At 57.9% G+C, this 25,410-nt stretch overlaps 2 protein-coding genes across 4 annotated transcripts; both read right to left on the reverse strand.

Annotated features, from left to right (window-relative positions):
* Window positions 1-1,324: 1,324 nt before the first annotated feature.
* LOC120391171 (volume-regulated anion channel subunit LRRC8D-like) lies at window positions 1,325-6,585 on the reverse strand. The gene is made up of 2 exons (XM_039514600.1): window positions 6,537-6,585; window positions 1,325-3,704 (listed from the first exon to the last, which is right to left on the reverse strand). Exon 2 carries the CDS (start codon window positions 3,700-3,702, stop codon window positions 1,333-1,335), a length of 2,370 nt encoding a protein of 789 aa, XP_039370534.1. The 5' UTR covers window positions 3,703-3,704; window positions 6,537-6,585; the 3' UTR covers window positions 1,325-1,332.
* Window positions 6,586-11,136: 4,551 nt separating this feature from the next.
* LOC120391491 (volume-regulated anion channel subunit LRRC8E-like) lies at window positions 11,137-23,464 on the reverse strand. 3 transcript variants are annotated; one of them, XM_039515146.1, is made up of 3 exons: window positions 22,966-23,464; window positions 17,069-17,211; window positions 11,137-13,788 (listed from the first exon to the last, which is right to left on the reverse strand). In XM_039515146.1, exons 2-3 carry the CDS (start codon window positions 17,204-17,206, stop codon window positions 11,530-11,532), a joined length of 2,397 nt encoding a protein of 798 aa, XP_039371080.1. In that variant the 5' UTR covers window positions 17,207-17,211; window positions 22,966-23,464; the 3' UTR covers window positions 11,137-11,529. The 3 variants fall into 3 exon arrangements, with proteins under 3 accessions (XP_039371080.1, XP_039371079.1, XP_039371081.1); XM_039515145.1 differs by lacking the exon at window positions 22,966-23,464 and adding an exon at window positions 17,772-18,015 and having other exon boundaries at window positions 17,069-17,207; XM_039515147.1 differs by lacking the exon at window positions 22,966-23,464 and adding an exon at window positions 17,772-18,015.
* Window positions 23,465-25,410: the final 1,946 nt, after the last annotated feature.

Consider the following 25,410-nt stretch of genomic DNA (forward strand, 5'->3'; position numbering starts at 1 on the left):
CCACTGCCACTCGCTTCCTCACCCTGCTGCCGCCTTCTCACCCCTCCTTACCGCCTCACCTGCTCCTTAAGCATTGTGTGTCCCACCTGTGTCTCCAGAGAGGCAGCGCCTGCAGGAGCCACGGGGCAGAAGGGAAAGGGCTGATGCTGCACAGGAAACCCCCTGGTGGCTGCATGCGGCCACGGTGGCTGCACTGGAGAAACGGTGCATTAAAACATGGCTCCTTTTATTTTTAGGTTGGCTTAGAGGTTCCCTCACTTGTCCTCATCTCCCCCACCCCTCGCACTTTAACCGTGTGCCTTGTGAGGCGCTAAGATCTTGCTGCTCCCTGATGAGCCCATGGAACTCACTGCCACAAGGTCTCACTAAAGCCAAGAACAAAGCAGGTTTGGGTGTTTCCACGGGTAACAGAAACATCCAGAGTTAGAATAGCAAACATTACAACCCAGTGGAGTTTAGGGACAGATTTGCTGCTACAGGGCCTGGGCTGTTGGGGGCTAGGAGGAATCTTCCCCCAGGGCCAGGTTACTCCATTGCTGTCTACTGGGGGAGGCTCCTTCCACCTTCCGAAGCTGCTGGTGTCGGCCACTGTAGGAATCTGGGCTAGATGGGCCCCCTGCTGCAATCCAGTCGGGCTATTCCTGTGTTTCATGTGAGGATTGCGAGGGGCTGATGTCCACACTGATTAATGGAGCCCCCTCTGGCCCAGAGTCCCATGGTGTAAGAGGAGGTAAGGAGCTTATCTGTGCTGACTTGAGTCATGTCCTCATTGCTGCCTCATATCGGGGGGAAGCACTGGGTATTTTGGGGAAGGTGTCATTCCTCCTCTAGGCCACCACAGCAGATCTCCTGGCTTTGCAGATGTAACAAGCTGTGGATCCTCAGGGCAGCTGATCTTCCAGCCGCTGTGGCTTCCATGTCCCTCCTCCTAAGCCCCATTGTCCAGGGAGGCACCATGGAGCTGGGCTGTGCAGGGAGTGCCCATCCCCCCAGCCTGGGCTGCTCCCCTTCAGTTGCCAGCCCAGATTCAGCTGCACTCAAGCCCCTTTGTGAGCAAGGAGCATGGGCCAGGGTTACCCTAGTTGGGTGGGAGCTAGATTTTGGTCTGTGGTTATGACACAGCAGGTGCTGTACTTGGTACAGATGCAGCCACCTGGACAAGGGGGCTCCATGACCGGCAAGTTGTCCGGAGACCCGGTGCCTGGGCTTGGTCGACTTGCTGCTGCTAAGTAAGATTTCCTCCCTGTGCCCTGGAGCTACCGACAAGACACATAACAGACTCCCCAGCTGTCCACACGCCAGGCAGGGACGTTTCTGGAGCAGCCAAAGGCCTCACGGGGATGGCGCAGAGATGGGCGTGGCGAGCATCTGCTTCACGCGAGATGGCAGGGTCTCGAAGAGGGCGTTGTCCACGCTCAGCCCGGTCTCCTTAAGCAGGGGGCAGCAGCCTAGCTCAAGTGGGAGTGACTCCAAGGGGTTCCCTGTCAGCTCCAGCCTGGAGAGTAGCACCAACCTCCCGATCTCAGCCGGCACCGTGGTCAAAGCGTTGTCTGCCAGCTGCAAAGACGTTAGCTCCAGGCAGGCAAAGAGCTGGCTGGGCAGTGCCCTGATCCTGTTGCCGGTGATGGAGAGTTGCTGCAGCGTCCCCAGCTGGCCAATCTCTGCAGGGAGGAGGCGAAGGAGGTTGTGGCTGAGGTCCAGGTGCCTGAGTCTTTTCAGGGCAAACAAGGTGTGGGGCAGAGACTCCAGCTCGTTGTGGGATAGCACCAGCTCCTCCAGGCTGCCTGCTGCCCCAATGGAAGCAGGCAGGGTAGCGATGCGGTTGTGCCACAGCTTCAGGCAGGTGAGCTGTGCCAGATGCTGGAAGCCAGCCCCCTTCTCAAGGCTGTGGATGCCATTGGAGCGCAGATCCAGCCTCCGCAAGCCAGTTAAGTGCCAGACTGTCGGCGGGATCCTCTCCAGCTGGCAGCAGAGCAGCTCCAGCTGCTGGAGGCTGCTCATCTTCTTCAGGACCCCCAGTGCCTCCAGCTTGGTCCCGTCATTCTGGATACAGAGCTGGCGGAGGTGGGTGGACATAGAGCAAGGAAGCTTGGTCAGCTTGGTCTGGAGCAGCAAAATCTCCAGGCTCCGGAGCTCCCGGAGGGACTCCAGGGCCAGCACATTGGAGCAGAAGTGGCTGGAGAGGTGCAGCCGGCGCAGGTTCTTCAAGGAGTAAAGCCAGGAGGGGATCTCGGTGACATCAGTGAACTGGACATGCAGCCCCCTGAGCCGTTCCTGCAGAAAGGCCAAGGCCATGGGCTCTATCGTGGCTGGGCAGTGATGCAGCTGCAGCTCAGACAGTGCTTCCATCTGGGCCACCTTGGCGGAGAGCTTCACCTCCGCCATGCACTCCAGCCGCAGCACCTCCAGGTCTGCCATCTGATAGACAGCCTGGGGCAGGGCTGGAAGGGCACAGAGCCTCAGCTCCAGCCGGCCCCAGGTGTCCCTCCTCACCTGCCGCCGCAGCTCCTCGTAGTCCCCTCGGTGCTCCTCTCTGATCTCCAGCAGCTGGCTCTCGCTGGCGGTGGAGAGGAAGATGGCAATCATCTTGGAGCAGAGCGGGTCATACTGGTCAGCCATGTGCAGCAGGAAGGCCAAGTCATTGTGGACATTGGGGATGGCCCTGACGCTGCTCTCTTTGCTGGCCTGCTCGAAGGAGTACTCCCTGAGCGGCCTCCGGAGCAGCCAATAGAGTGTGTAGACCCCCACCAGCCAACTGAGCAGCACCAGGGCCAGGTAGCTCAGCAGCAGCTTCTGCAGGATGTAGGCCAGGCTGTGGGTGCAGGAGAAGGTGGCGTGGCCAGCAAGGTCCCCCAGGCCTGGCCGGCACATGTGCCTGAAAGCAATGGTGCTGGCAGAACTGGAGGCGTAGCCCAGCACGGCCAAGAGCTTTGCCACCTTGAACACTGTCTGCCCCACATAGACCCAGTAGAGGAGGCTGGCGGCTTCAGTGTGCGCCCGGAAGGTGCGGATCTTCTCGAAGAGCGCCTTGGCCTGCTCCCCGTCCTTCCGGTCCAGGATGGCGGAGAAGGACACCTGCTCCGCCTGGGAGCCAGCCCCAGCCTGAGAGATCTGGGCAGAGCAGAGTTTCATCCGGCCAAGCTTGCCTTCCAAGGGCTGGCAGGCTGTCTCTGAGAGAGCCTTGGTTGTCCAGGGTGACTGGAAGCACTTCCGGAGGATGGAGAGGAACAGCTCGATCCTGGAGGAGGTCTTGGGGTATATGAACCAGAAGTTGTTACAGACCATCAAGAGCAGCGCGTGCAGGAGGGCCAGGTAGGGGGAGTACTTGGAGTGCCACGGCAGCGCCCGGTGGTAGCAGACCTGGCCAATGTACAGGTACTGCTGGTAGTCAAGGTTGGTTGGGTGTCCGCTGTTGGCAGCAGGAAGTTCCCTCCTGGTGCCGACCGGAGTAGTGTCGTGTTCTGGGCCATCCAGAGGCCCTAAGGCAGGTCTGGGAGCCAGGGACCCACTTGCAGCCATGCTGGTCCTGCCGACAGGCAGACACACCACCTGATCCGTGGAGATCAGCAGGGTCCCTGCAATGATGGAGATGGCCAACATTGCCAGAACCAAGTAGTCTGTGAAGACGTCCCACCAGGGCTTCAGAGTACTGAACGGGGCCCGGCCATCACTCAGGGAGGCCACTTCCGTCAGGGAAAACATGGCTGGTGGGAGGGAAAGAATAAGGGTCAGTGGCTTAGAGGTGTTCTGAGCCTGAGTTGGTCCTTGGGAAGATCCTGGCTCTGCCACAGACTCCCTCTGGGACCTTAGTCACATCACTTCATCTCCCAGTACCTCATTTTTTCCATCTGTAGAATGGGATAACGATCCTTCCTTTTGTCTATTTAGTCTGTGAGTTCTTTGGAGAGACTGTCTCTGACAGTGTTTGTGCAGCGCCTGGCACAACGGGGCCATGATCTCAGCTGGGACAGGGACTGTCTCTGACTGTGTGTCTGTGCAGCACCTGGCATAACGGGGCCATGATCTCAGCTGGGACAGGGACTGTCTCTGACTGTGTGTCTGTGCAGCACCTGGCACAATGGAGCCTCTATGTGCTCCCATAATACACCTAATAGAGAAACAGCTGATGGCATAGAAAGCCTTGAATGTGGCGGTTCACAGTAGTGAAGAGACATGAGGGGTGGGTGCTGGGCTTTCCCCAGGGTCCCCTGCCCTTGTGCCACCCCCCAGACGGGGGCAGCCAGAGGCGGGACGACATGCTGCTGCCGTGTTTGCTCAGTGATGAGGTCCCACCCTTCTCCTCTTGCCTCTGTCTTCTAGGAGACACTTCAGGGCCTGCTGGTCAAAGAAGCTGAGAACCCAGAACTCATCTGGGGCCCTGTGATGAAGTGGGAATTTTTTGCTGTGTGTGCCTCAGTTTCCCTCCGTACTTTACATCATTAACCAGTGGGGAAAGGGGCCAGCACACGAGCCCTACGACGTGTGTCTCCCCTTGCTGTCTGGGGTGGAGTGACTGGCTCATTGAAGGACTGGCTGGAAACCAACCCATATCAGTGGCAAATACAAAAAGACAGTGGGAACCCCAGCAGCCAACATGTCCACAGCCAGCAACCGGGGGGGGAGTTCCCCACGTCTTCACTTGCCAGTCCATGGCCCCAGCTCAAGAGCAAAGAGAAAGGTTGCGGGACAAGTGCTGTAGCCAGGGCTCTCACCTGGGTCTGACAGAGAGCGAGCCTGAAATGGAGCCGCTTGGCTGGGTAGGGCGCTGGCTTGGCGAGGTGGATATGTCTTAACGTTTGCTTCTCTGTGCTCACCTAAGGACTTCCCGTGCTGTGTAATAGACCCGACTGTTTGTAAAGGCTGCGTGGTGTCACTGCAAATCCTTCCCAGGGAGCCCTGGACGCTGCGGAGTGGGCAAGTCTCTGGCCTGGCATATGTCCCAGTTGGACTCTCCAGGCAAAGCTCATGGGGTGAAGCAGGAGGGCTGGAGCCCAGGGGCTCAGTCTCGGAGACAGGGAGGCCGCGTGGGCTAACCTAAAGGAAGAGTGGGACCCCTTGGGAGCTCTGCCACACTGAAGGGGTCCTCCAATGCCCTGTTTAAAAGCTGGGGCGTAGCAGTGCCAGCCTGCAGTCCCGCCGGCCACCCACTCCTGGGCTTGGTAGATTCAGAGCGCCCAGCTCCTCCTGGCAGAACCGGCCCCCTCTCGCGTGGGGCACCTGAACCCAGGCATCTCGTCTCTTGGGAGCCGGAGCCAGCATCAGGCAGCCAATGGAGGAAGGTATTTCACCTCCCAGAGTCTGAGCTTCTGCGCACCCCATCCCTCCCTAGCGGGGCTGAGAAGGACCAATGGAGCCTTGACAGTCTCCCTGTTAGGCCCCAGGCTGCCCTAGACTTACGGGTCTTCTCCTGCCTTCTCCACCCTCAGCACGAAGGAGATCGCTCACTTCGACCCCTGATTTCCCTCCATCCTACTCAGATCCACCTCGGTCTCATGCCGGGAGTGTGACCCACTGATATCCGAAAGGCTAGATCTTAGATGGAGTGGTGTAGCCTAGAGTCAGGACTCCTGGGTTCTGTCCCCAGCTCCGGGAGGGGAGTGGTGTCTAATGGTTAGCGCGGGGGGGCTGCGTGTCAGGACTGTTGCTGGGACGGTTATTGCTCCAAACCACATGAAGGGCAGTTGGGGGTGAGAGTATTAAATGCAATTCTAACAATTCTTGGCCCTCTGATTAGAAAGAGTTGACGATGTCCCAGCCAGGGGACGAATCCCCGTGCCGATCTCACCGTGGGCAGCCCAGAGCCATGCTGTGATGTGCCCAGCCTCACACAGGGACGGGGCTGGCAGAGCCAGGACTCCAGAACCACAGGCCAATGCGCTAACCACACAGCTGCCCTTGGCCATCAGCTGACCTGGCCCAGGCATGTAAACCAGCTCGGATCCCTGGCACGTCCAGTGCTCTGAACAGGATCGTTTTCCCCAACCAGCCAGCAGCTCCTACCAGCTGGAATTATCACCAGCACCCTCCTCCCTCCAAAACCTTTCCCAGCACCCAGGCTGGTGCAGGCGCCTCCCCTCCCCGTGGCGGGGGAAACGGAACCAGATCCCGGTCTCCATGGGCCGGATCCCTGTCACCTTGGGACACCCTCTCCAACAGTTGGCTTTGGCTCTGGCCCCCTTTGGGGTTAGCCCAGGGATGCTGGTGGGGTGGGGCGGGGGAGAATAGAGAAGGAGAGAGAGCATGGGAGAAGGAGAGCAACAGCCCGTGACCCAGAAGTAAACAACGTTTTCTCTCCCGGCAGCTAACTAGCTTGAGTTCTTTATGACCCCTCAGCCCTGCTAACCGCTCCCTGCCCCACGCCAATCCTGGGGGGAGCCCCGACTCATACCCAGCAGCCTCCCCACCCGCTCAGGCCTGATCCTGCCTGGCAGCAGGGGGTCTGGCCCCACTCTCCTGCCCTGGGAACCGCCCCAGAGTACCTCAACCCCTCTCCTTCCCACCTTTTGCCTCTCCTCATCCAGGCCCCCTCCCCTCACCTGCTGCTCAGCTTGGGGCTGCCGCCTGCCCTAGATCCTTGCTCCACCAAGTCTCTTCTCTACTGAGAAGAGTCTCCTCCGGCCCCCCCAGTCTTGGCTGGGGGCCCAGCTTGTCCCCAGCCAGAGCCCTTCACATCCGGCCTGTTGGAGTGGCTCTCTCTCCTGTCTCCATGGCAGCTCCAGGGAGCAGGGGAAGGATTGTGGAAAGAGGGAGCATGACTTCCTCATTTGTTTCATGGGCTGGCTGGGGAGAGCTGTGTTAACGAAAGGATCCAGCCAACTCTAATCCGAAGCACTTCCCTCATTAGAGCCGCCGCTGGGGTAATGACCACTCCTCCCCTTGGACAGGTGGGGAAACTGAGGCACAGAAGGCTGAAGGTCACAAAGCATGTCAGCGACAGAGCTGGCAACAGGATGCAGGCAGTCCTGAATCTCAGCTCCCCACTCTCCAGCCACCAGACCAGGGCCTGGGAGGCAGGATTTCCTGGGTTCTGTGCCCAGCTGTAGGCCCTCCGTGGTCAGTGCAGGGAGAATCAGGACACCTGAGTTCTATCCCTAATGCTGGAAGAGGAGTAGGTTCCAGTGGTTAGAGCGGAGGAAGAGAAGGATGAAGGCTGGGAGTCAGGACTCCTGGGTTCTCTTCCTAACTCTGTTGTGGGAGTGGATCCAAGGGTCTCTTCTGGATTGTTTTTATTTCCCTCCCATTTATAATACAACAGACACAGCCTGTGGCATCCTGCCCTCAGCTCCCAGTAGATCCAAAGGGTAACGATTCTCTGCCGAGGCCGGCAGTGGGATTGAGGGACTGTAGAAAGTGCTTTGGGGTGGTGCTGCCGGGATCACGAGCCCAGTCCTTTGGCTAACGGAAAAAGGACTCCAATCCCTGAATGCGCTCCAACACAAACCCAGGGGTGGGATCCAGAGCGGTGGAGAGCTCCTGCGGCTGAGTTCTGATCCACAGACGCCAGGGAACAGGAGACGGGGCTCTGGGTGCAGCTCGCACAGTGTTGGCCAGCAGATGGCGATGGATAGCCATCCCCAGGGCACCCCAGGGCATGGAAGAGCTAGTGGGGGGCAGGGTCTATGGGGGAGGGGGTGGGGTGAGGTGGTATGTGTTGAGATGGATGTGTGGGGTGTGTAAGGGCTGTTGGGGGGATAGGGAGCTTGTGTGTCTATAAGGCAGAGATGGGGTGGGAATGGGTTGTGTTGGGGGGTTAGCACCTCAATTCCTAACCCCCCTCAACCCCCAGCCAGTGGCAAAGCGCCCCCTAGGGCCTAGGTTGAGATGCACCCTCAACCCTGGCCCTAAAGCTCCAGTCCTCCATCCCCAGCTTCCCCCAGCGCCTTCCTGCCGGTGACTTGGAGCCAGGGCGGAGCAGGAGGCAGTGGGGCTGGGCCTTGTCCTGGAGTGTTTCCTGGCCGGTTGCCACGCGAGTGGGGTGTGGCTGGTTCCTGTCAGATCTGCGGCCTGGCCCGGGGCCCACATGCAGCGTGGGGGAGGGAGCGGCTGAACCCCGTGCCCCTAGTCAGATGCCTGCTGAAGGGAATTTGGGATGCAGACAGGGCTGGATGGTGGTGGGGGAAGGGGGGTGTAATGCCCCCTGTTGGGTATCCTATGGGGTTAGGGAGGAAGACTGGGGGAGAAGGGCTGGGATTAGGGGTGAGCAGCAGGATAACTGAAGGGAGGCTGGGGGTGGAGGGAGGCTACAGAGGCTGGGATGAGTTGGTTTTAAGAGGGAGCTGGACACACTGATAAGGGCAGTTGTGTGATGGGGTTGCTGGGGATGGTGGGGAGCAGGGTTCAGCACCCCTGGGTCTTATGTTCCTAACGGCATGTGCCTCAGGGTTACAGCTGGCCACGGCAGGGCTCAGGAAGGGATTCCTTCCCCACCGCCCCCATGTATTCTGGGAAGATTTTGTTTTAATCTCCCTCCTCTGATGCATCAGGGCTGGAGACAGGCAGTGGGCAGGGTGGGCCAGGGATTCACCCTTTGTCTCGTGGTTCTTGTGCACGTGCTCCAGGTCCCGGTGATGGCCATATGTGGGGTGAGGGAGGAATTTTCCCTCAGGTCAGATTGGCAGGGACGTTGATGAGCTTCCACCTTCTTCTGCAGCAGGATGATCTGGGCATAACTCACTTAAACATCTCCCTGCCATCGCGGAGGCCTCGGGCCCTGGTGCACCTGAGTCCCTCCTCTCCTCTGCCTGGCCCTGTGGCACGCAATAGTCTGCAGCCGGCTCTCCTGTGGTACCCCGGTGTCATTACGCGGTTGGGTTTGGTGTGTGGGTTCTGGTAGCCTGTGATAGACAGGAAGTCAGACTAGATAGTCCCCTCCGGCCTGAAAATCTGCACCTCTCTGAGGAGGGGCAGGGAGGTTAGTGACCCCCCCACCACCCTTGAATCTATGGGATTAGATGGAGTGTGGGGGGTTAGGGAGAAAGGCCAGGATTAGTGAGAGCGATGGCACCCCGGGCAGTCAGCACCACTGCACAGCCATTGAACTCAGAGAGAAGATCCCATTGCCATCGCTGGCTCTACTGAGGGACTTTGGGGCTCTGCTGAGTCAATCCAGTTGGAAAGTTTCAGCCCCCGATTTTCACATGCATGTCCCGCTGCAGGGGACAGACCCCGACCCGGTCAATTTCTCTTCCTGGCTCTGGTCAGTTTCAGCTTCTCCAGGCAGCTGGATTCAGGAGCCCTGCATTGGGGGGAGGGGGAATTACCACCTATTTGAATTGATCTTTAACAGCCATTCCAAACCCCGGGGCACCTGTGCTAGTCCCAGCTTCCCGTCAGTCATCCCACCCTCACCCCCAGCCTACATGCAGGCTCTACACCAGGTCTCTTCAGGCTCCTCACCAGTGTGTGCAGAGCTTGATGCAATGGAGCCTCTGATCCTGGACAGGGGGCCCCAATCGTGGTTGGGGAAGGGGTCTGTGCAGTGGCTGGTGCACAGGGGGCCCCAATCGTGGGGGAGGTGTTTGTGCAGCAGCCAGCACAATGGAGGTTCTGCTCTGTTGGGGCCTTTACCTGTTACTATGATAATACTGACATCAGGTCCGGCCCATATGTCCTCTGGCTCCAGGACAGAGCTGATGGGGGTTCTCCCATAACTGCAGAGTGCCGTGCCGCTGGCTACCGGGCGAGAAGGGTCCAATGTTGGAGTTCCTAGGAGTGCTCCCCCGGTTCCAGGAGCAGCTGCCAAGGAGGCTGGGGCGTTGCTCAGACTGGGGTTTCTTGGAGTGCTGCACCCAGCTCGGTGCAGAGATAAAGGCTATTTGCACAGGTCAGATTTCAAACTTCTCCCCTCCAGCTGCACAGAGCCAGGGCCAGTGGTTCAGGCCCACTGCTATTAACAGCTGTTTGGATTGCCACTCCCCCCATACATCCTTTAATATAAAAATAAGGGCTCAATCCTGAAATCCTCCCATGACCTTTGCCTGAGTAAGGGCTCCAGACTCGGGTACATGCAGCACAGGGGAAATCAGTGCCCTAATCAAGACCCATCTGGAATCCAGCCACAGAGAGGTGGGACTCAGGGGAGGAGCCCATGAGAGCCATGTCATTGGTGGAGAAAACCATGCCGCAAGGAGGAGGCATGTCACAGCAGGAGAAGCCACACCCAAAGGGGGAGGGGTCAATGGGAGCCACACCCACTCATCTAAATTTGTATGATAAGCACATACCACACCTAGTGACAAAACCAGCTTCTCTTGGTACTGTAAATCCATTAGTTGCTTCAACCCGGTAACACTCCTTCCCCTCTCCAGGGCAGAAGACCTACAAAGCCAGCTGCAACCTTCCTTGGGAATGTGGTTACAGCACAATGGGTGTGGGCTGCCGAAATTGAGACGTGACCAAACACTAATGAAATTCAATCCTAATGAGATCTTGGCCTCAGTGACATTTTGTGACAATGAGTTCCACTGGCTAATGATGCCAAAAAGGCATCCCTTTGTATCAGTGGAGTGGGTGGAGCTGTGGAATGAGGAAAGACTCTCCCATGGTTAAAGCCACAGCAAAATTTCAGTTGAACACCCACTTTTGCATCCTCTCTAGATTACCCATCAGATTGGCCTGGAAATTCGTAGGATAGACTGTGGGATGGGGTCTATTTTATGGGGCAGTGACCAAGGTGTGCCGGAGATCTAGCACGTTAAAACATGAGCTATTTACACACACACACACACACACCAGGGGCGGCTCTAGGCACCAGCAAAACAAGCTGGTGCCTAGGGCGGCCAAATCTAGGGGGCGGCAGGCTGCGCCGGCGGACCTGCCGCAGTCATGCCTGCGGGAGGTCCACCGGAGCCCCGGGACGACCGGACCTGCCGCAGGCATGACTGCGGAGGGAGCGCTCGTCCCGCGGCTCGGCTGGACCTCCCGCAGGCATGACTGCGGCAGCTCAAGCGGAGCCGCGGGAGCCGCGAACCGTCCGCAGCCGCGGGGGGTCCAGCCGGGCCACGCGGGACCAGCGGACCCTCTGCAGTCATGCCCGCGGGAGGTCCGCTGCTCCCGCGGCTCCGGGGCGCCTCCCGCGCATGACTGCTTGGGGCGGCCAAAACTGTAGAGCCGCCCCTGACACACACACACACAAATTGCCCTTTTTTAAAAGCAATAAACGGTGCTTGTTAATAACACTAAAAAATAAGTATAAATAGAGTCATTTCTCCCCTGCAATCCAGGATACAACATGGCAGCCCTGACACAGAGGATCACTGACTGTACAACAATCCTGCCGTACAGGATCACTGACTGTCCACATTTGCACTGGGATGAAAAGTTGAGCCCCTCCATAGCCATGGCCGGGGGGGACAATTCTTTGGTAAGACTCTTGGTGGGAGATCTCCCAGGTGCCTTTGCAGCTCCGGCCTAGGAGCAACACGTGCACTGGAGAGAAACACACCAGGCACTTCCCAGCTCTAGTCATCTGGGAGAGTCTTTCTGCAGGTGACCAAAGAGCCTGCCCGTGCTGCTGACTGTCCCCTCTTCTCATTCACTCTCCAGCCTCTCACGGATGTCCGTGGGCAGCGTCTCATAGAGGGTGCTCTCCACCACCAAGCCGCTGCGCTTGAGCGCCTGGCACCGCCCGATCTGAGGCGGCAAGGCCTCCAGACGGTTCCCCTTCAACTCCAGCTTGCTGAGCAAGGAGAGGTTGCCCAGGCGGGGGGAGAGGGTGGAGAGCTTGTTGTGTCCCACCATGAGAGTCTTCAGCTTCTTGCAGAAGAAGAGCTCATCGGGCAAGGTCTCCACCGAGTTGGAGGAGATGGCGAAGTACTGGAGATTCTGGAGCACACCTACCTCCGGGGGGATAACCTGGATGCCGTTGTTGGAGAGGTCGAGGCAGCGGAGCTTGGTGCACAGGAAGAGCTGGGAGGGCAGGGTCTCTATTTTGTTGCGGTTGAGGTAGAGCTGCTCCAGGCCCTTGAGCTTCCGGATGTGCTCGGGGATATAGGCAATGTGATTGCTCCACAGCTTAAGGCAGACGAGCTTGCGGCAGTGCTGGAAGCTAAGGATCTCCTCGATGGAGCGTAGCTGGTTGTCTTTCAGGTCCAGCTCCTGCAGGCTGACCAGGCTGAATACGGCATGGGGGATGCGCTCCAGGTTGCAGTTGACCAGCTCCAGCTCCCGCACATTGACCAGCTTCTTGAGGTTGTTGAGTGTCACCAGCTTGGTGCCGTCGTTGAGGATGCACAGGCGTTGCAGGTGAGCTGAGACGTCAGTCACACTGGGCGGCACCTTGGAGATGTTGCTGTGCAACGAGAGAACCTTGAGGTTCTTCAGCTCCCGCAGGCTCTCCAGGCCGGATGCCCTCCCCAGTTCCTGGCTGAAGAGGCCAGAGAGGTGAAGCTCTTCCAGCCCACGCAGGCTGTAGACCCACAGCGGCACATCCTTGATCTCATCAAAGGTGGCCTGCATCACCTTGAGGTGGTCCCGCAGGAAGACCAGGGAGGCAAATGGCAGCTTGACAGGGCAGTTCAGCAGGGAGAGCTCCTGGAGGCGGACAAGCTGGGCCACCAGTGGTGGGAAAGTCACATCCTTGAGCATCTCCAACTTCAGGGCCTCCACCTCGGTCAGCTCGAAGACTGTGTCAGGCAAGCCGGACAGCATGAAGAGGTGGAGCTCCAGGCGTCCCAGGGCATTCCGCTGCAGCTTCTGACGCAGCTTCTCCTCCGTCCATTCATGGTTGAGGTTGAGCTGCTTGAGCTTGCTTTCGCTGACCTCGGAGAGGAAGACAGCGAAGCGCTTGGAGTAGAGGGAGTCATACTCGTCGATCAGATAAAGCATGAAGGCAAAGTCATTCTTGACGTCGGGGATGTCGCTGATGCCCGTCTCCTCCCGCACATAGCGGAAGGAGTACTCTTTCAAGGGGCGGTGGAAGAGCCAGTACAGCGTGTATAGGCAGGTGAGGCCGTAGACGCCCAAGAAGCAGATGTAGCAGATGGCCAGCTTGGAGAAGAGGTGAGCCTTGGTGTGGTTGCAGCAGAAGTGGTCATAGCCTGTCATGTCCTCCATCTCCACGCTGCAGGACACGATGAAGCGGATGTTCTGCACCAGGGCAGCATTGTAGGCCGTGATGATCAGGAACTTGAAGACCTTGAGAACCGTCTGGCGGATGTACATGGTATAGAGGATGTCTCCCTCCTCCACGTGCAGCCGGAACTTCTTCACCTTCTCAAACAGAGCCTTGGCCTGCTCCCCTTCCTTCTTGTCCAGCAGGCTGACCGCAGGAGTCTCCGCTACCTTCTTCTCGGAGATGGACTGGACGGGCTGTAGAGCAAGGTGGGGCTCAGGCATTTCGTCCTTGATGCCCTTCCTCCGCCGGTCTTCCTTCTTTGAGCTCGTCCCTTCTTGGTTCTCCCCAGAGACCTCGGAGAGAGCCCGGGTAGTCCAGGGTGAGTCAAAGCACTTGCCGAGGATGGAGATGAAGTGCTCGATCTTAGAGCTGGTGCCGGGGAACTTGAACCAGAAGCTGGCACAGACCATGAAGATGAGGGTGTGGATGACCACCAGGTAGGGGAAGTACTTGGCGTACCAGTGCAGGGCTGTCTCGTAGCACATCTGGTTGATGAAGCTGTACTGCTGGATGTCCAGGTTGTTGCGCACGCCGCTCATCTCCCGGGAGGACAGGGGTGTGTCTGGCTCCGAGGCGTTGAGGCTCTTCCTGGCGAAATTCTGGCACGTTTCATCAGAGAGTGGGGCACCAGCAGGGGCATGGTTGGGAAGGCAGATGATTTTGTCCTGTGTCACCTGGGGATATGGCCACAGAGGGGAACAGGTGAGGAAACCATGGGGGATGCTGATTCACACCAGCTGGGGATCTGACCCCACTGATTCCAATAGAGCAATGGCTGATTTACATCTGCTGGGGACTCCCATGGAGCTAAGGCCAATTGACACCCGCTGGGGGTCTGGCCCTGTATGTCATGCAATGGTTCATGCACAGTTCTGCCCCCTGAGCACCGACTGCAGGCTGCATTCATGCGTATGTCAGGGCAATAGTGATAACAGGGGCACCGAAGCCTTGTCCAACCCAGGAGCCCCAGGGGTAGCTTAGACACTCCAGCACCCAATGCAATATCCATGAGACAGAAGCCAAGGGTGGCCCCTAACTGCTGCCCAGAGCAGGCTGCAGCCCAGCCAGCACACCCTCAGTGCAGAGGTTCACCTTGGGAACGCTATGGGTTCAGTGACACTTGGTGTGCTGGGAGTTGCAGTCTCAGGGGGCTGCGCCTCTGGAGCAGCAGTGGGCATGACCCATTCTGGCCCGGGACAAAGGAGACAGTGTCCAAGAAGCACAGTTGGTGGTGAGAAAGCATGTCTAGCAGTTAGAGCTCAGGTGCGTGGAGTTAGGTTCTATCTCTGGCTCTGGGAGGAGTGTGGGGTCTAGTGGTTAGAGCAGGGGGGCCTGTGAGCCAGGTCTTCTGGATTCTCTCCCCAGCTCTGGGAGGGCAGTGGGGTCTAGTGGCTTAGACCAGTGGGGTGAGGAGTCAGGACTCCTGGGTGCTATCCCCAGCTCTACCACTGATTCTCTCTAAGACCTTGGGCTGCTCTCTTCAATCTGTGCCTCCATTTCCACCTCCATAAAATGGGCATTATACCAACTCCAGGGAGGTAGCAAGTTTCGAAAGCACCTGGGGAGGCTGAGACAAATGGGACTAGAGAAAAGCAATGAGATGCTAGTTCACGCCGGCATCTTACCCCACAGCCAGAAAGCAGAAAGAGCGTCCCATGAGCTCAGCCTGTGAATGTGTGCGCTGCACCTGGCACACACCAACCCCATGAGGCGCTCCTGTGATTCAGGGCCCATGCTAAGCCAGGCCCTCGCTAATCACAACCCAGGAGTCCTGACTCCGACGGGAACAGGCCCCGCCGTGATGTTGTTAGGTAGGAGAGCAGGGGAGGGCGGGTGGCAGGAAGCAGAGACGAGCTGATCAGGGTGCTGTAAAGAATTATTGCCCCTCATTCTGCAGAGCCTGAGCTGGCCCAGTGGCACGCAAAATAAAATCCCCCAGCCCCTGGTTACTGCAACCCCAGGGCCATGTGACTTCCTGTTACAGAAGCTGTCCTTCAGCCCCTGGTTCTGAGCAAACCAAACCCACCTGTGCAGTGCGGGTGACATTCCCCATCTGTGGGTGACCAACCTCCTACTGTGCCAGCTGATGGAGCTGCTCCTTCAGCTCAAGCAATAGAGTGCTGTGCTGATGGTCCCAGTGTCAGCAGGGTCTGAACATATGCATGCAGGGGATTTGCTTGAGGTCACTCCAAAAGTCAGTGGCAGAGCTGGGAATGAAACCCAGGAGTCCTGCCTGCCATTACTGCTGCTCCTCTGCCTTCACCATGCCTAGATCCCATTCCTCTCTCAGAACTGGGGATAGAACCCAGGAGTCTGGACTCCTCACCCCACTGGTCTAAGCCACTAGACCCTACTGCCCCCCCCCCCCAGAGCTGGGGAGAGAATCCAGAAGACCTGGCTCACAGGCCCCCCTGCTCTAGCCACCATCTCAAGGGGATTTCTCTGTACTTCCCTGGCAGATCCCACCACCCCCTGGCGTCTCATTGGTTGGCAGAGTGGCAGGTGCCTGAATGGTTAACTCAAGCGGGGGCCAGCAGGGAGCTAATCTCACTCCCGTCCTCCTCCCGAGTGGCCCTGGAGCTTTGCCTATGAGACTCGTTGCCTCGGATATTCTCCCTGTTGTCACAAGAGACAGATAATGTAACAGGGCTGCTGCCTTGTGCACCTGCTGCTTGGCTTCTGTATGGACAGACTCCTCCCCCCAATATTGGGGGGACCCTCATCTGGGGGTGACCAAGCACCTCCCCAACCCAATGATGATGACAGACCAGCCTAAAACAGGGCTGGGTGGAGGAGCGGTAGCTCATGCAGGGGGAAGAGATCGGGGGGGTCATTCTCCCATCTCCCCCCGTTCCGCCCCAGAATGCCAGGCTTGCTGACCCATCAGCTAACCACTAAAATTCAAGTCCAGCATTTATGAAGTGGGGTCTAGTAGTTAGAGCTGTAGGTGGGGTGGGGTAGGAGTCAGGGGTTTGTTCCCAGCTCTTGGAAGGGAGTAAGAATAAGGGGGAGGGGCTGGGAATCTGGACTCTGGGTTCTATTCTCAGCTCTCTTTTCTCCCACCTGAATCAGCCCACTGGGCCCATCTAGCTCAGCAGCCTGTCTCTGATCAGGCTCACACGAGACGGGCTCATCTCATCTCAGCCCCTTTCATTCCTGTTGCTGAGCCACAGCCTTTGCGCCCCACCTTCCTCCCATTCCCCAGGGCAGCCCACGATCCAGCCGCACCCCAGACATGCTGGGGCGAGCTTCCTGCCTGGGCGCGGATCCCCTGCAGCGGGGTGGCAGCACCTGCACTGCTACAATACCTCCTGGGAGGACTGGCAGCTCCAGGGGAGGCAGACATCTCCAGATCGGGGGAAGGGTGCAGACTCCATCTTAGGCTCTGTATTGATGGCCCTTATCCTTCCCGCTGCTCCCCTTTCCCTCGAGCCCTGGGCCCACCCTCTCCTCTCCCAGCAGGAAGGTGGCATTCACCCACCAAGCCGTTCCGAGCCGAACCCCAGAGGTTCTGATCCAAAGTTCCCAGTTCCCCAGAGGTGCATCTTCCAGCTGCCTCACGTCACACGCCGAGTGCCTGCTGGGATGTTCCTCCCACAATGCAACAGGGAATCCACTGTGGACAAGGGACTCCATTTGCCCCAGCAGTAATTTGACAGGCAGACGGGGGACAGGATAAGGGGTGTTCTTCCCAGCCAGCTGGCTTCTCCTCTGATTCCACTCTTGCCCTTGGCCGGTTTGTGGGGTCTGCATCATGCTATTATGGATACCGGACTGACCAGCATGAGCACATCACCTGGCTGCTGGGGATAGAACTTTCTACTGCTGCTGCTGGAGATTCTCCTTCAGCTCCAGAGAGAGGAGGATCTAGAGGTCCCAGGTCCTATCCCTGCTGTTGCATGGGTGAGGTCTCACAGAGGGTGGTCCCAGCCCACATCCCAGCCCAGTACCCACCTGCAGGGTGCAGCCAAAGACCCCGATCATGAGCATGGCCACCGTGATGTATTCAGCCAGCACATCCCACCAGGGCTTGAGCACCTTGAAGGCCGGTTGCTGGTCCGTAAACTGCTTGAACTCAGCTACAGGGATCATCCTGTCTGCAGAGAGAAGATGGGGTTAGGCTGGTGGAGGCCTCTCCTCCCTAGAGACCCCAGTTCAAATCCCAGCTCAGGTCCAGTGGAGCCACCTCTGGGGTGGGGCACAGCCCCCCAACAGCCTGAGACAGGAGAGCCCTGTTCTGAAAGTGGAAGTTCCAGGGCGGGAGGCAGAAGGGGATTACTCATGTCGGAAATTGGGCAGGACACCAGGGGCCGCACCCTGACTCCTGGGAAGAATGGCCAGTCTGATAACCACAAAAGGTCAGTGCCTCGGTCTCATGCTGCAGTGCAGCTTTGGGGCCAGAGCTGACTGCGAGGGGAGAGCCCCCCTTACTGAGCCCCCACCCCGCTTCCTGCAGAACAGCTCCCCCTAGTGCAGCTCAGAGACATCGGGGTCAGCACTGACTCCAAGGAGAGCCCCCCGCCCACACACACTCCCTGCAGCACAGCGCTCCCTGCTGGTCACCCACACCACTTCCTCCCCACACCGGTCTCACTGAGCCACCTGTCCCCTCCTGCCTGGCTTTGTTCCCTTCAGACACGGGACGGGGGCTGCTCACAGAGTCATTGGGAAGGTTAATCCGGGACATCAATATGGTCAGGGAGTGGGATCTTGGAGAAGGCCAAGGGGAGACACTGGGGTCCCATTTCCCCCCCAGCGTCCCTTTGAAAACTGATCCAGCCAGCTGTAGATTTCACCCCTCTGCTGGCTCAGGGTGAGCTCAATCATCTGGCATCAAGGACACTGGGTGGGGCTTAACCGCCCAGCGATGGGGGAGCCCCGGCCAGCCCAGGCCCTGGAACCTGCCACCTCGGAGCAGGGGTTCCAAGCACCATAGCAACGCCCTGTGGCCTCCCCCAGGCAACAGAGATGAGTGACGCTCGCTGAGCGTTACAGGAGACAGATGGGTCAATGCTGATCCCAGTGCTGGGTTTTACCTACCCTGGCCCAGTAACCCAGACTTGGGGGTGGTAATCCAGACTCCAGCCTCAGTGTTGTGCAGCAAGGAAAAAAATCTTAATTTATCCCAGGAATCCTGATTTCCAGCCTCTGCACCCCTCTAACAAACCCCCTAGACACCCCCCCACCTCCAAACTGGGGATAGAACCCAGGAGTCCTGACTCCCAGGTCAGCCTGCTCTAACCACTAGATCCCATTCCGCTCCCAGGGTGGGAATAAAACCCAGGACTCCTGGTTCCCAGCACCCTATGTTCTGACCCCTAGCTCCCACTCCCATCGTATAGCTGGGAGTGGAACCCAGGAATCGTGTCTCCCAGCCTCCCCTGCTCTAACCACTAGATCTCCCTCCCCTCCCCTCCCCAATTGGGAATAGAAGCCATGAGTCCTGGTTCCCCCCTGCTCTGATGCGCTAGACCCCACCCCACTCCTGGAGATGGGAAGTTTAACAGCCCCCCTCCATCACACTGGCCCTACACTCCCCCGAGTGCTCTCAGGTGTGTCCTGCACCCCTCATCCTGCCTCCTTTTGGGGGTGTTCTCTGCACAGTGACCAGATATAGAGTCTGCAGCTCAGATTTATCTCCAGTGGGAATGGAGCCAGAGTTTGCTCAATTGGTGCCCTACATGATTATTAATCGTTTAGCTCTTGTGAAAGCATACCCGATTGCCCCAGGTGGGGAGGCTCTTCATGCCCCCCCCCAGCAGCTACACCCAGGAAGCAGCTTTGTGAGCCCATGTACCCACCCCAACCTCCTGCCAATGCATGTAACCCCTCCCCTCAGAGTACACCCTTAGGGAGGAGTCTTTGTGGCCTATTCAGTCTTTGTTTTTTCCATCAACATTCCTGGATTCTATTCCCATCATTAGGAGGGGAGCGGGATCTAGTGGTTAGAGTAGGGGAGCTGGGAGTCAAAACTCCTGGGTTCCAGACTCTTCCACTGACACTGTGTGATCTTGGGCAATTCCCTTCCCTTCTTTGTGCCTCAGTTTCCCCAATTCTAGGGGACAAACAACGCTGCATTACTCCTTTCAGGGCTTGTGTGGCTTAATCACCTTTGCACAGTGCTGTGACCCATAGGCAGGAGGCAGAGCATGATCATTTTATTGCACTGACTAACGGACGGGTGTTATATGGGGACTGACGACCAGCGGGGAAGCTCATGGCTCTGCCTAGACATTTCCCCTCCAACCCAGTTGGGTGCTACTCCGGCTCCCCAGAGGAAATGCCTTTCCCTTTGCTCAGGCTGGAGCGTCCCCCAAGCCAGCTCTTACACAGGGGATGTCATCCCTGCAGCTGCTTCCCTGTGGTTTGTCTGTGTGCCTGCATGGCGGAGTAAATGTTTCCATGGACAGCGCTGGGCGGCAGGCGGGGAGTGGGGGAGCAGCAGAGAAAGCTGAAGACAGCTTGGGGCAATCTGGAGAATTCAGACACTTACGGGAATTTTCAGAGCAGGGTTGGAACTTTCCAGGGAAAACTAAAGTTCTAGTGGGAGAAACTCTCTGCTCCGACTGCTGGTCCACACTCCCCATGCAGAGCTGCAGATAGAAGCCAGGAGTCCTAATTTCCAGCCCCCTTGCTCTAAGCTCTAGGCCCCACTCCCCTCCCAGAGCCAGGGCTGCCCGGGGGGGGGGGGGGCAAGTGGGGCAATTTGCCCCAGGCCCCACAGGGGCCCCCCACAAGAATATAGTATTTTATAGTATTGCAACTTTTTTTTTATGGAAGGGGCCCCCGAAATTGCTTTGCCCCAGGCCCCCTGAATCCTCTGGGTGGCCCTGCACAGAGCCGCGGATAGAACCCAGGAATCCTGACTCCCTATCCCGTCCTCTAACCACTAGACCCCACTGTTTTCCCAGAACTGGGGCTTGAACCTAGGAGTCCTGCCCCCCCCCCACTCTAACCAGTAGACTCTACTCCCCTCCCAGGGCCAGTACTATCCTTCTCCCCAGCGAATTTTATAGTATAAATTCCCTAGGAGTGGGGCGGGGGGCTGGCACATGGCACAAGGTACTAGCACCCAAGCACACAACCACGAACCCCTAGGTTCTACTCTCAGCTCCGCCACTGACCCGAAGTGTAGCCTTGGGCAACTCCCTTCCCCTGGGAAAAGGCAAAGAGCTGAGCACTGGTACAAACCCACTGCCGAGTAGGGCTTGGGGTGGGGGGGTCACTATGCTGCAGAGCAGAGACAGATCCCATATCCTTCTGCTCTGACAGAGGAGAATCACCATTAGCAATACAGTATAGGCCTTATGACACCCTGATTCCATTCAGCAAAGGGTGGCAGTGGGTATACCTATATAACCCCATATCCCACATACCCCACACGCCCCAGTGTCATTATATCTGAGATTCATGTTTGGCTAAGCCAGGCGTTACTAGTGAAATAACACCCAGAACATAACAGCCTGATTCCTCCAGCATCCCTGGAGCTTACAACCAGCTGGATCTCTCAGGGATCCTGACACTGGGAATGTCCCCACAGGGGAAGGAAGAGGCATTGGTAGCTGGGACAGCCAAGGTGTCCTGGAACAATTTGTATAGTGAGGGTGCTGAGAGCCATTGAACCAGACTGTAAACCCTGTATATGATGGGAACCGCTTCAGGCCAGGGGGTGTGGGGTGTGGCAGTACCTGTGGGGGCAGCCCCTGAACCCTTGTCCAGCATGGGCAGCTGTGAGTATATGATCACCCCCTCCAGCCTCTAAGGGGCAGTTCAGGGGGACCAGTTAGCATCTGCTAGGCCCTGCAGGAATCAGGACTCATCCAGCACCCCTGTCTCGCTGCAGTCCTTAGAGCATCCCTCAGACCATCCCAAAATGCATCAAAGGGCAGAACCCAATGGATTTTGGGGAGATCAGAAAATCAAAAGGGGGGACCCATGCAGCCCCTGCCATCTCTGCAGCACAGCCACAGCCTCCAGCACCTCTGTGATTGTCTGTCTCAGAGAACTGGCTGATGGCCCCATTAATGACTTTCCCTCTAACACCCCAAGTCATCTCTGTGCATCCTCCCCGCAGGTACCCAGCTGGCATCCCGAATGCCTGATCTCCCAGATAGAAAGGGGGGGATGGGTGCACACAGCCCCTGGCATCAGTGCAAGGGGACAAGGGGGGATACACACAGAGCCTCTGGCATGGGGTGGGGGGCTGGTATGGGGGGAAGGGAGGCTGGGGGAACCTGATTCCAGAGCAGGATGCCCCATGGCCCAAGCTGCTCCCGGCATGCAGGAGCCAAGAGGTTCATTCTGCGAGCAACTAGGGGCATTGATGCCCAGGAGGAGCTCCCCCACCATCACCTGTATCGGCCCCATTCCAGCAGGGGTCATCAGTGAGTCCCAGGGGCTGTCTGAGCGCACACCCGCCCCCTTCCCCCTCTCAGCCTGGGCCAGGGAGTGAGCACCTGGGGACTTCCAGAGGAGAGTTCTTCTTCCTTCCTTCCTCGCCCTCAGCCCAGCCCAGGTCCCTCATCCTCCCAGGTATCCCGGCAAGGCCCAGGCTCCAAGCAAGCCATTCCCATTCCCCCTCCCACATGGTCCTGGACACCTCCAGCCATGCCCAGCCCCCAGGCACCCCCTACCCATCCCAGTCCCCCCCCATTCCTGGGCCCCCCAGTCAAGCCCAGTGCTCAGGCACACCTAGCACCTGTTATCCCCAGGCACCTCCTACCCATCCCCTTGCTCCCCGTTTCTGGGCACCCTCAGCCATGCCCAGGGCCTCTACCCATTCCTGGGCACCGCTACCCACGTCCTGCCTCCCCAGCCATACCCAACCCCCAGACACTCCAGCCCCCACTTTTTCACATATGTTCTGGGATGTGGCTTGGGGCCTGCTCCTCTCTTGGGGGGGCTGGTAGGGATGAGGGGAAGTGAAGTGGGGTCCCACCAAACAGGCCATGGGGGGCAGGATGCATTTCCTGGGGAGATGCCACATTCTCCTCCTCCACCCCCATAGAAAAATCTGCATCCCCCAAAAAACTCTCCCTCCTGAGGCAAACAAGCACTTGCTTACCCCCCCTACAGGTGCAAACCCTTCCAGCCCTTCTGCCCCCAAGTAAATCCAGATTTCCCTCCCCCCCCAAAATTGTCCCCTTTTTCCTAGGGACAAATTCCCCTCTCCCCCTTCCTTGGGGATCCAACCTACCCCCTCCTTCCTGGGACCAGCCCCAACTGCCCCATCTCACCCAGGGGCAAATCCAGATCCCACGAAAGTTCCCTTCCTGCCCCCGAGTATCAGAGGGTAGCCGTGTTAGTCTGTATCCACAACAACAACGAGGAGTCTGGTGGCACCTTAAAGACTAACAGATGTATTTGGGCATAAGCTTTCATGGGTAAAAAAAAAAAAACAACTTCTTCAGATGCATGGAGTGAAAATTGCAGATGCCGGCAGAAAGCTGTATGGGCACATGAAGAGAAGGGAGGGGAGAGAAAGATAACTCCCTTCTCTTCATGTGCCAATATAGATTTCTGCCGGCATCTGTAATTTTCACTCCTTGCATCTGAAGAAGTGGGTTTTTTACCCACGAAAGCTTGTGCCCCAATAAATCTGTCAGTCTTTAAGGTGCCACCGGACGACTCCTTTTCTCCCTGCCCCCACTGTTCCTCCTCCCTTCCTGGGGAGTAAATCCGGATTCTCTCTCTCCTCCCGCCAGGTGTAAATTCAGATTCCTCCCCTTCCTCCTGCCGGGGTGGGGGGATCCGGATTCCCTCCCCCCCTTTTCCTCCTCCCATCCTGGGTGTGTGGAATCCGGATTCTCGTTACGCGGGGGGTTCCCACCCGCTTTGCCCGTGTAACTTACCAGCTCTCCGTTCCCACTGTCCAGCCTGCTGCCTCCCCGGGGCTCAGCGGGGCGCGGTCCGGGGGATCCCGCTGCGCCCCCCGCCCCGCGCGGCGGTGACGGGCTCCTCCAGGGCTGCCGGCTGCCTCGGCTCCCTGACACGCACCCCCGGTGCGGGAGTGACTCACCCTGCCTGACGAGCTCCGGCCCAGCCCCGGCACTGGGCTGGGTTTGGGGAGGGAGGAGACCCGGGGCAGAGCAAACACGCGGCTCCTCCACCAGCACCAGCCACAAAGCGGCAGCGACCCACACAAAACAGAACAGCCAGGGCACAGCTGGGACCCGCGCCTCTGGGTTCTGTCCCCAGCTCTGCGAGGGGAGTGAGGGCTAGTGGTGAGAGCAGGGGGGTGGGAGCCAGGACTCCTGCATCTCTGCCAGAGTCTCACCAGCCCTCCGAGGGGTATCCATTCTGCTCTCTCTGCCTCCGATTCCCCAGCTGTGCGTGTGGGCAGCACCACTCCCTTTTGTAAAGGATTTTGGCTTGTCAGGTGACAGGAACGGTAACTGCACATTACAATTATTTGATTATTTAATCTCTCACCGGAATTGTGGTTTGAAGTCAGTCCATGGCTGTTGCTCATGAACCGGAGAAGATTTCAACGTCTGCGATAACAATCTAACATTTCTGCAGCTTCTCTCATGCCAGGTACTTTGCAAACTATTTATAAGGATCACTTCCTTCCCCGAAAATGAAACGTATGCAGCCACTTCTGGGGTGGGAAGCAGCAGGTGTTTAACAGACTCTATACAGGGATCATTCACACAGCACTGAAATGCGGCCAGCTCTGGGGTGGAACAGGGCAGGCTTTTAACAGCACACAGCAACACTGCACAAGAACAACTGTGCGACCAATCATTGCATTGAAAAATGTTCAGCAAGGTGGGTTAGAAGCCCTCTGGGAGCTGTGCTAAATGCTGGGTTTTGTCATGGGAGGAAAGGGGCTTATTAAAAAGCTCTTGTTTATATTCTCAAGGAAGTGGATCATTGCAGCAGGCAGAGGCTGTAATGGTCTCAAAGCCTGTTATTGTCTGGGTGAAATTCTACCCCGCAGCTACTCTGCACAACCCAACTCTGGAGACAATCCGATGGGGCGGGTGAGCTGGGATTCATTCAACAGGGATGTTTGGATGTGAATCAGTGGAGCGGGTGTTTGGGAAGGAAAATCCCCCCCCTTTGCCGCTCAAATATCAGAGCCTTGTGCAGGGACCTGAGATTCTGGGATTGAAAGTGCCAAGGGACAAAAAGCCCAACCTGCTACCCCTTGTTCCAGGGATCTGGGATCTACAGCAAGGAAATGAACTATTAACTATCACGTACTATTGGTACTCACAGGGCGGAGGGCATGCGGGGGGATGGGTGCCTGATACCCACAGCCGGGGCTGCTGGGACCTGGCTCCCTGCTCCTCTCACTCCCCCAATGCACAGAGGACGTGGATGGGGCCCTGTGACAGGGCCAGGATCAGGACGGAGGGTTGCAAAAGCTTCACCCTGTGTGTTCTGGCCCCCTGCCCTGCATTGCATCTATACCCCAGAGCCTGCAATCAGATCCTAGATCTGGAAGGGAAGTGGGGTCTAGTAGTTAGAGCAGGGTAGTTGGGAGTCAGGACTCCTTGTTTCTGTTCCTGGTAGGCCCATCAAGAGAACTTGGGGCTCCAGTACATCATGTTCGCTGGGCCCCACCCCCTCCCATTTCACCCCAGTTACAGATGTTTGGGTGGGGCAGTACAGTTGTCCCTTTCCACTGCTCTTATCAGCCCTGATTCCTGGCTCAGGGAGGGGAGTGTTCACACAAAGGGGGCTGGGAGTCAGGACTCCTGGGTTCTATTCCCGGCTCTGGGCAGAGAGTGATGTGTCTAGGGCTGGGGTGGGCAAACTATGCCACGGGGGCCAGATCCACCCCATGAGCTGTTTTAAGCCAGATCACAAGTTCCCGCTGGGGAGCAGGGTCTGGGGCTTGCCCCGCTCCAGCCAGGGTGCAGGATCAGGGCCGCACCATGCGGCTCCTGGAAGCTGCGCATGGCCCCACTCCAGCTCCTAAGCACTCCAATGGGATGGGGCAGTGTGCAGAGCCGCCTGGCTGTGCCTCCACGTAGGAGCCGGAGAAGGGACATGCTGCTGCTTCCGGGAGCCGCTTGAGGTAAGCACCGCCTGGAGCCTGCACCCCTGAGCCTCTCCCCACGCCCCAACCCTCTGTCCCAGTCCTGATCACCCTCCTGCCCTCCGAACCTCTCAGTCCCAGCCTGGAGCACCCTCCTGCACCTGAAACCTCTCATCCCCAGCCCCACCCCAGAGCCTGCACCTCCAACCAGAGCCCTCACCCCCTCCCACATCCCAACCCTAATTTATTGAGCATTCATGGCCTGCCATACAATTTCTATTCCCCGATGTGGCTCTCGGACCAAAAA

This window comes from Mauremys reevesii, linkage group 25, assembly GCF_016161935.1.
Source record: "Mauremys reevesii isolate NIE-2019 linkage group 25, ASM1616193v1, whole genome shotgun sequence".
NCBI classification, from domain to species: Eukaryota; Metazoa; Chordata; order Testudines; family Geoemydidae; genus Mauremys; species Mauremys reevesii.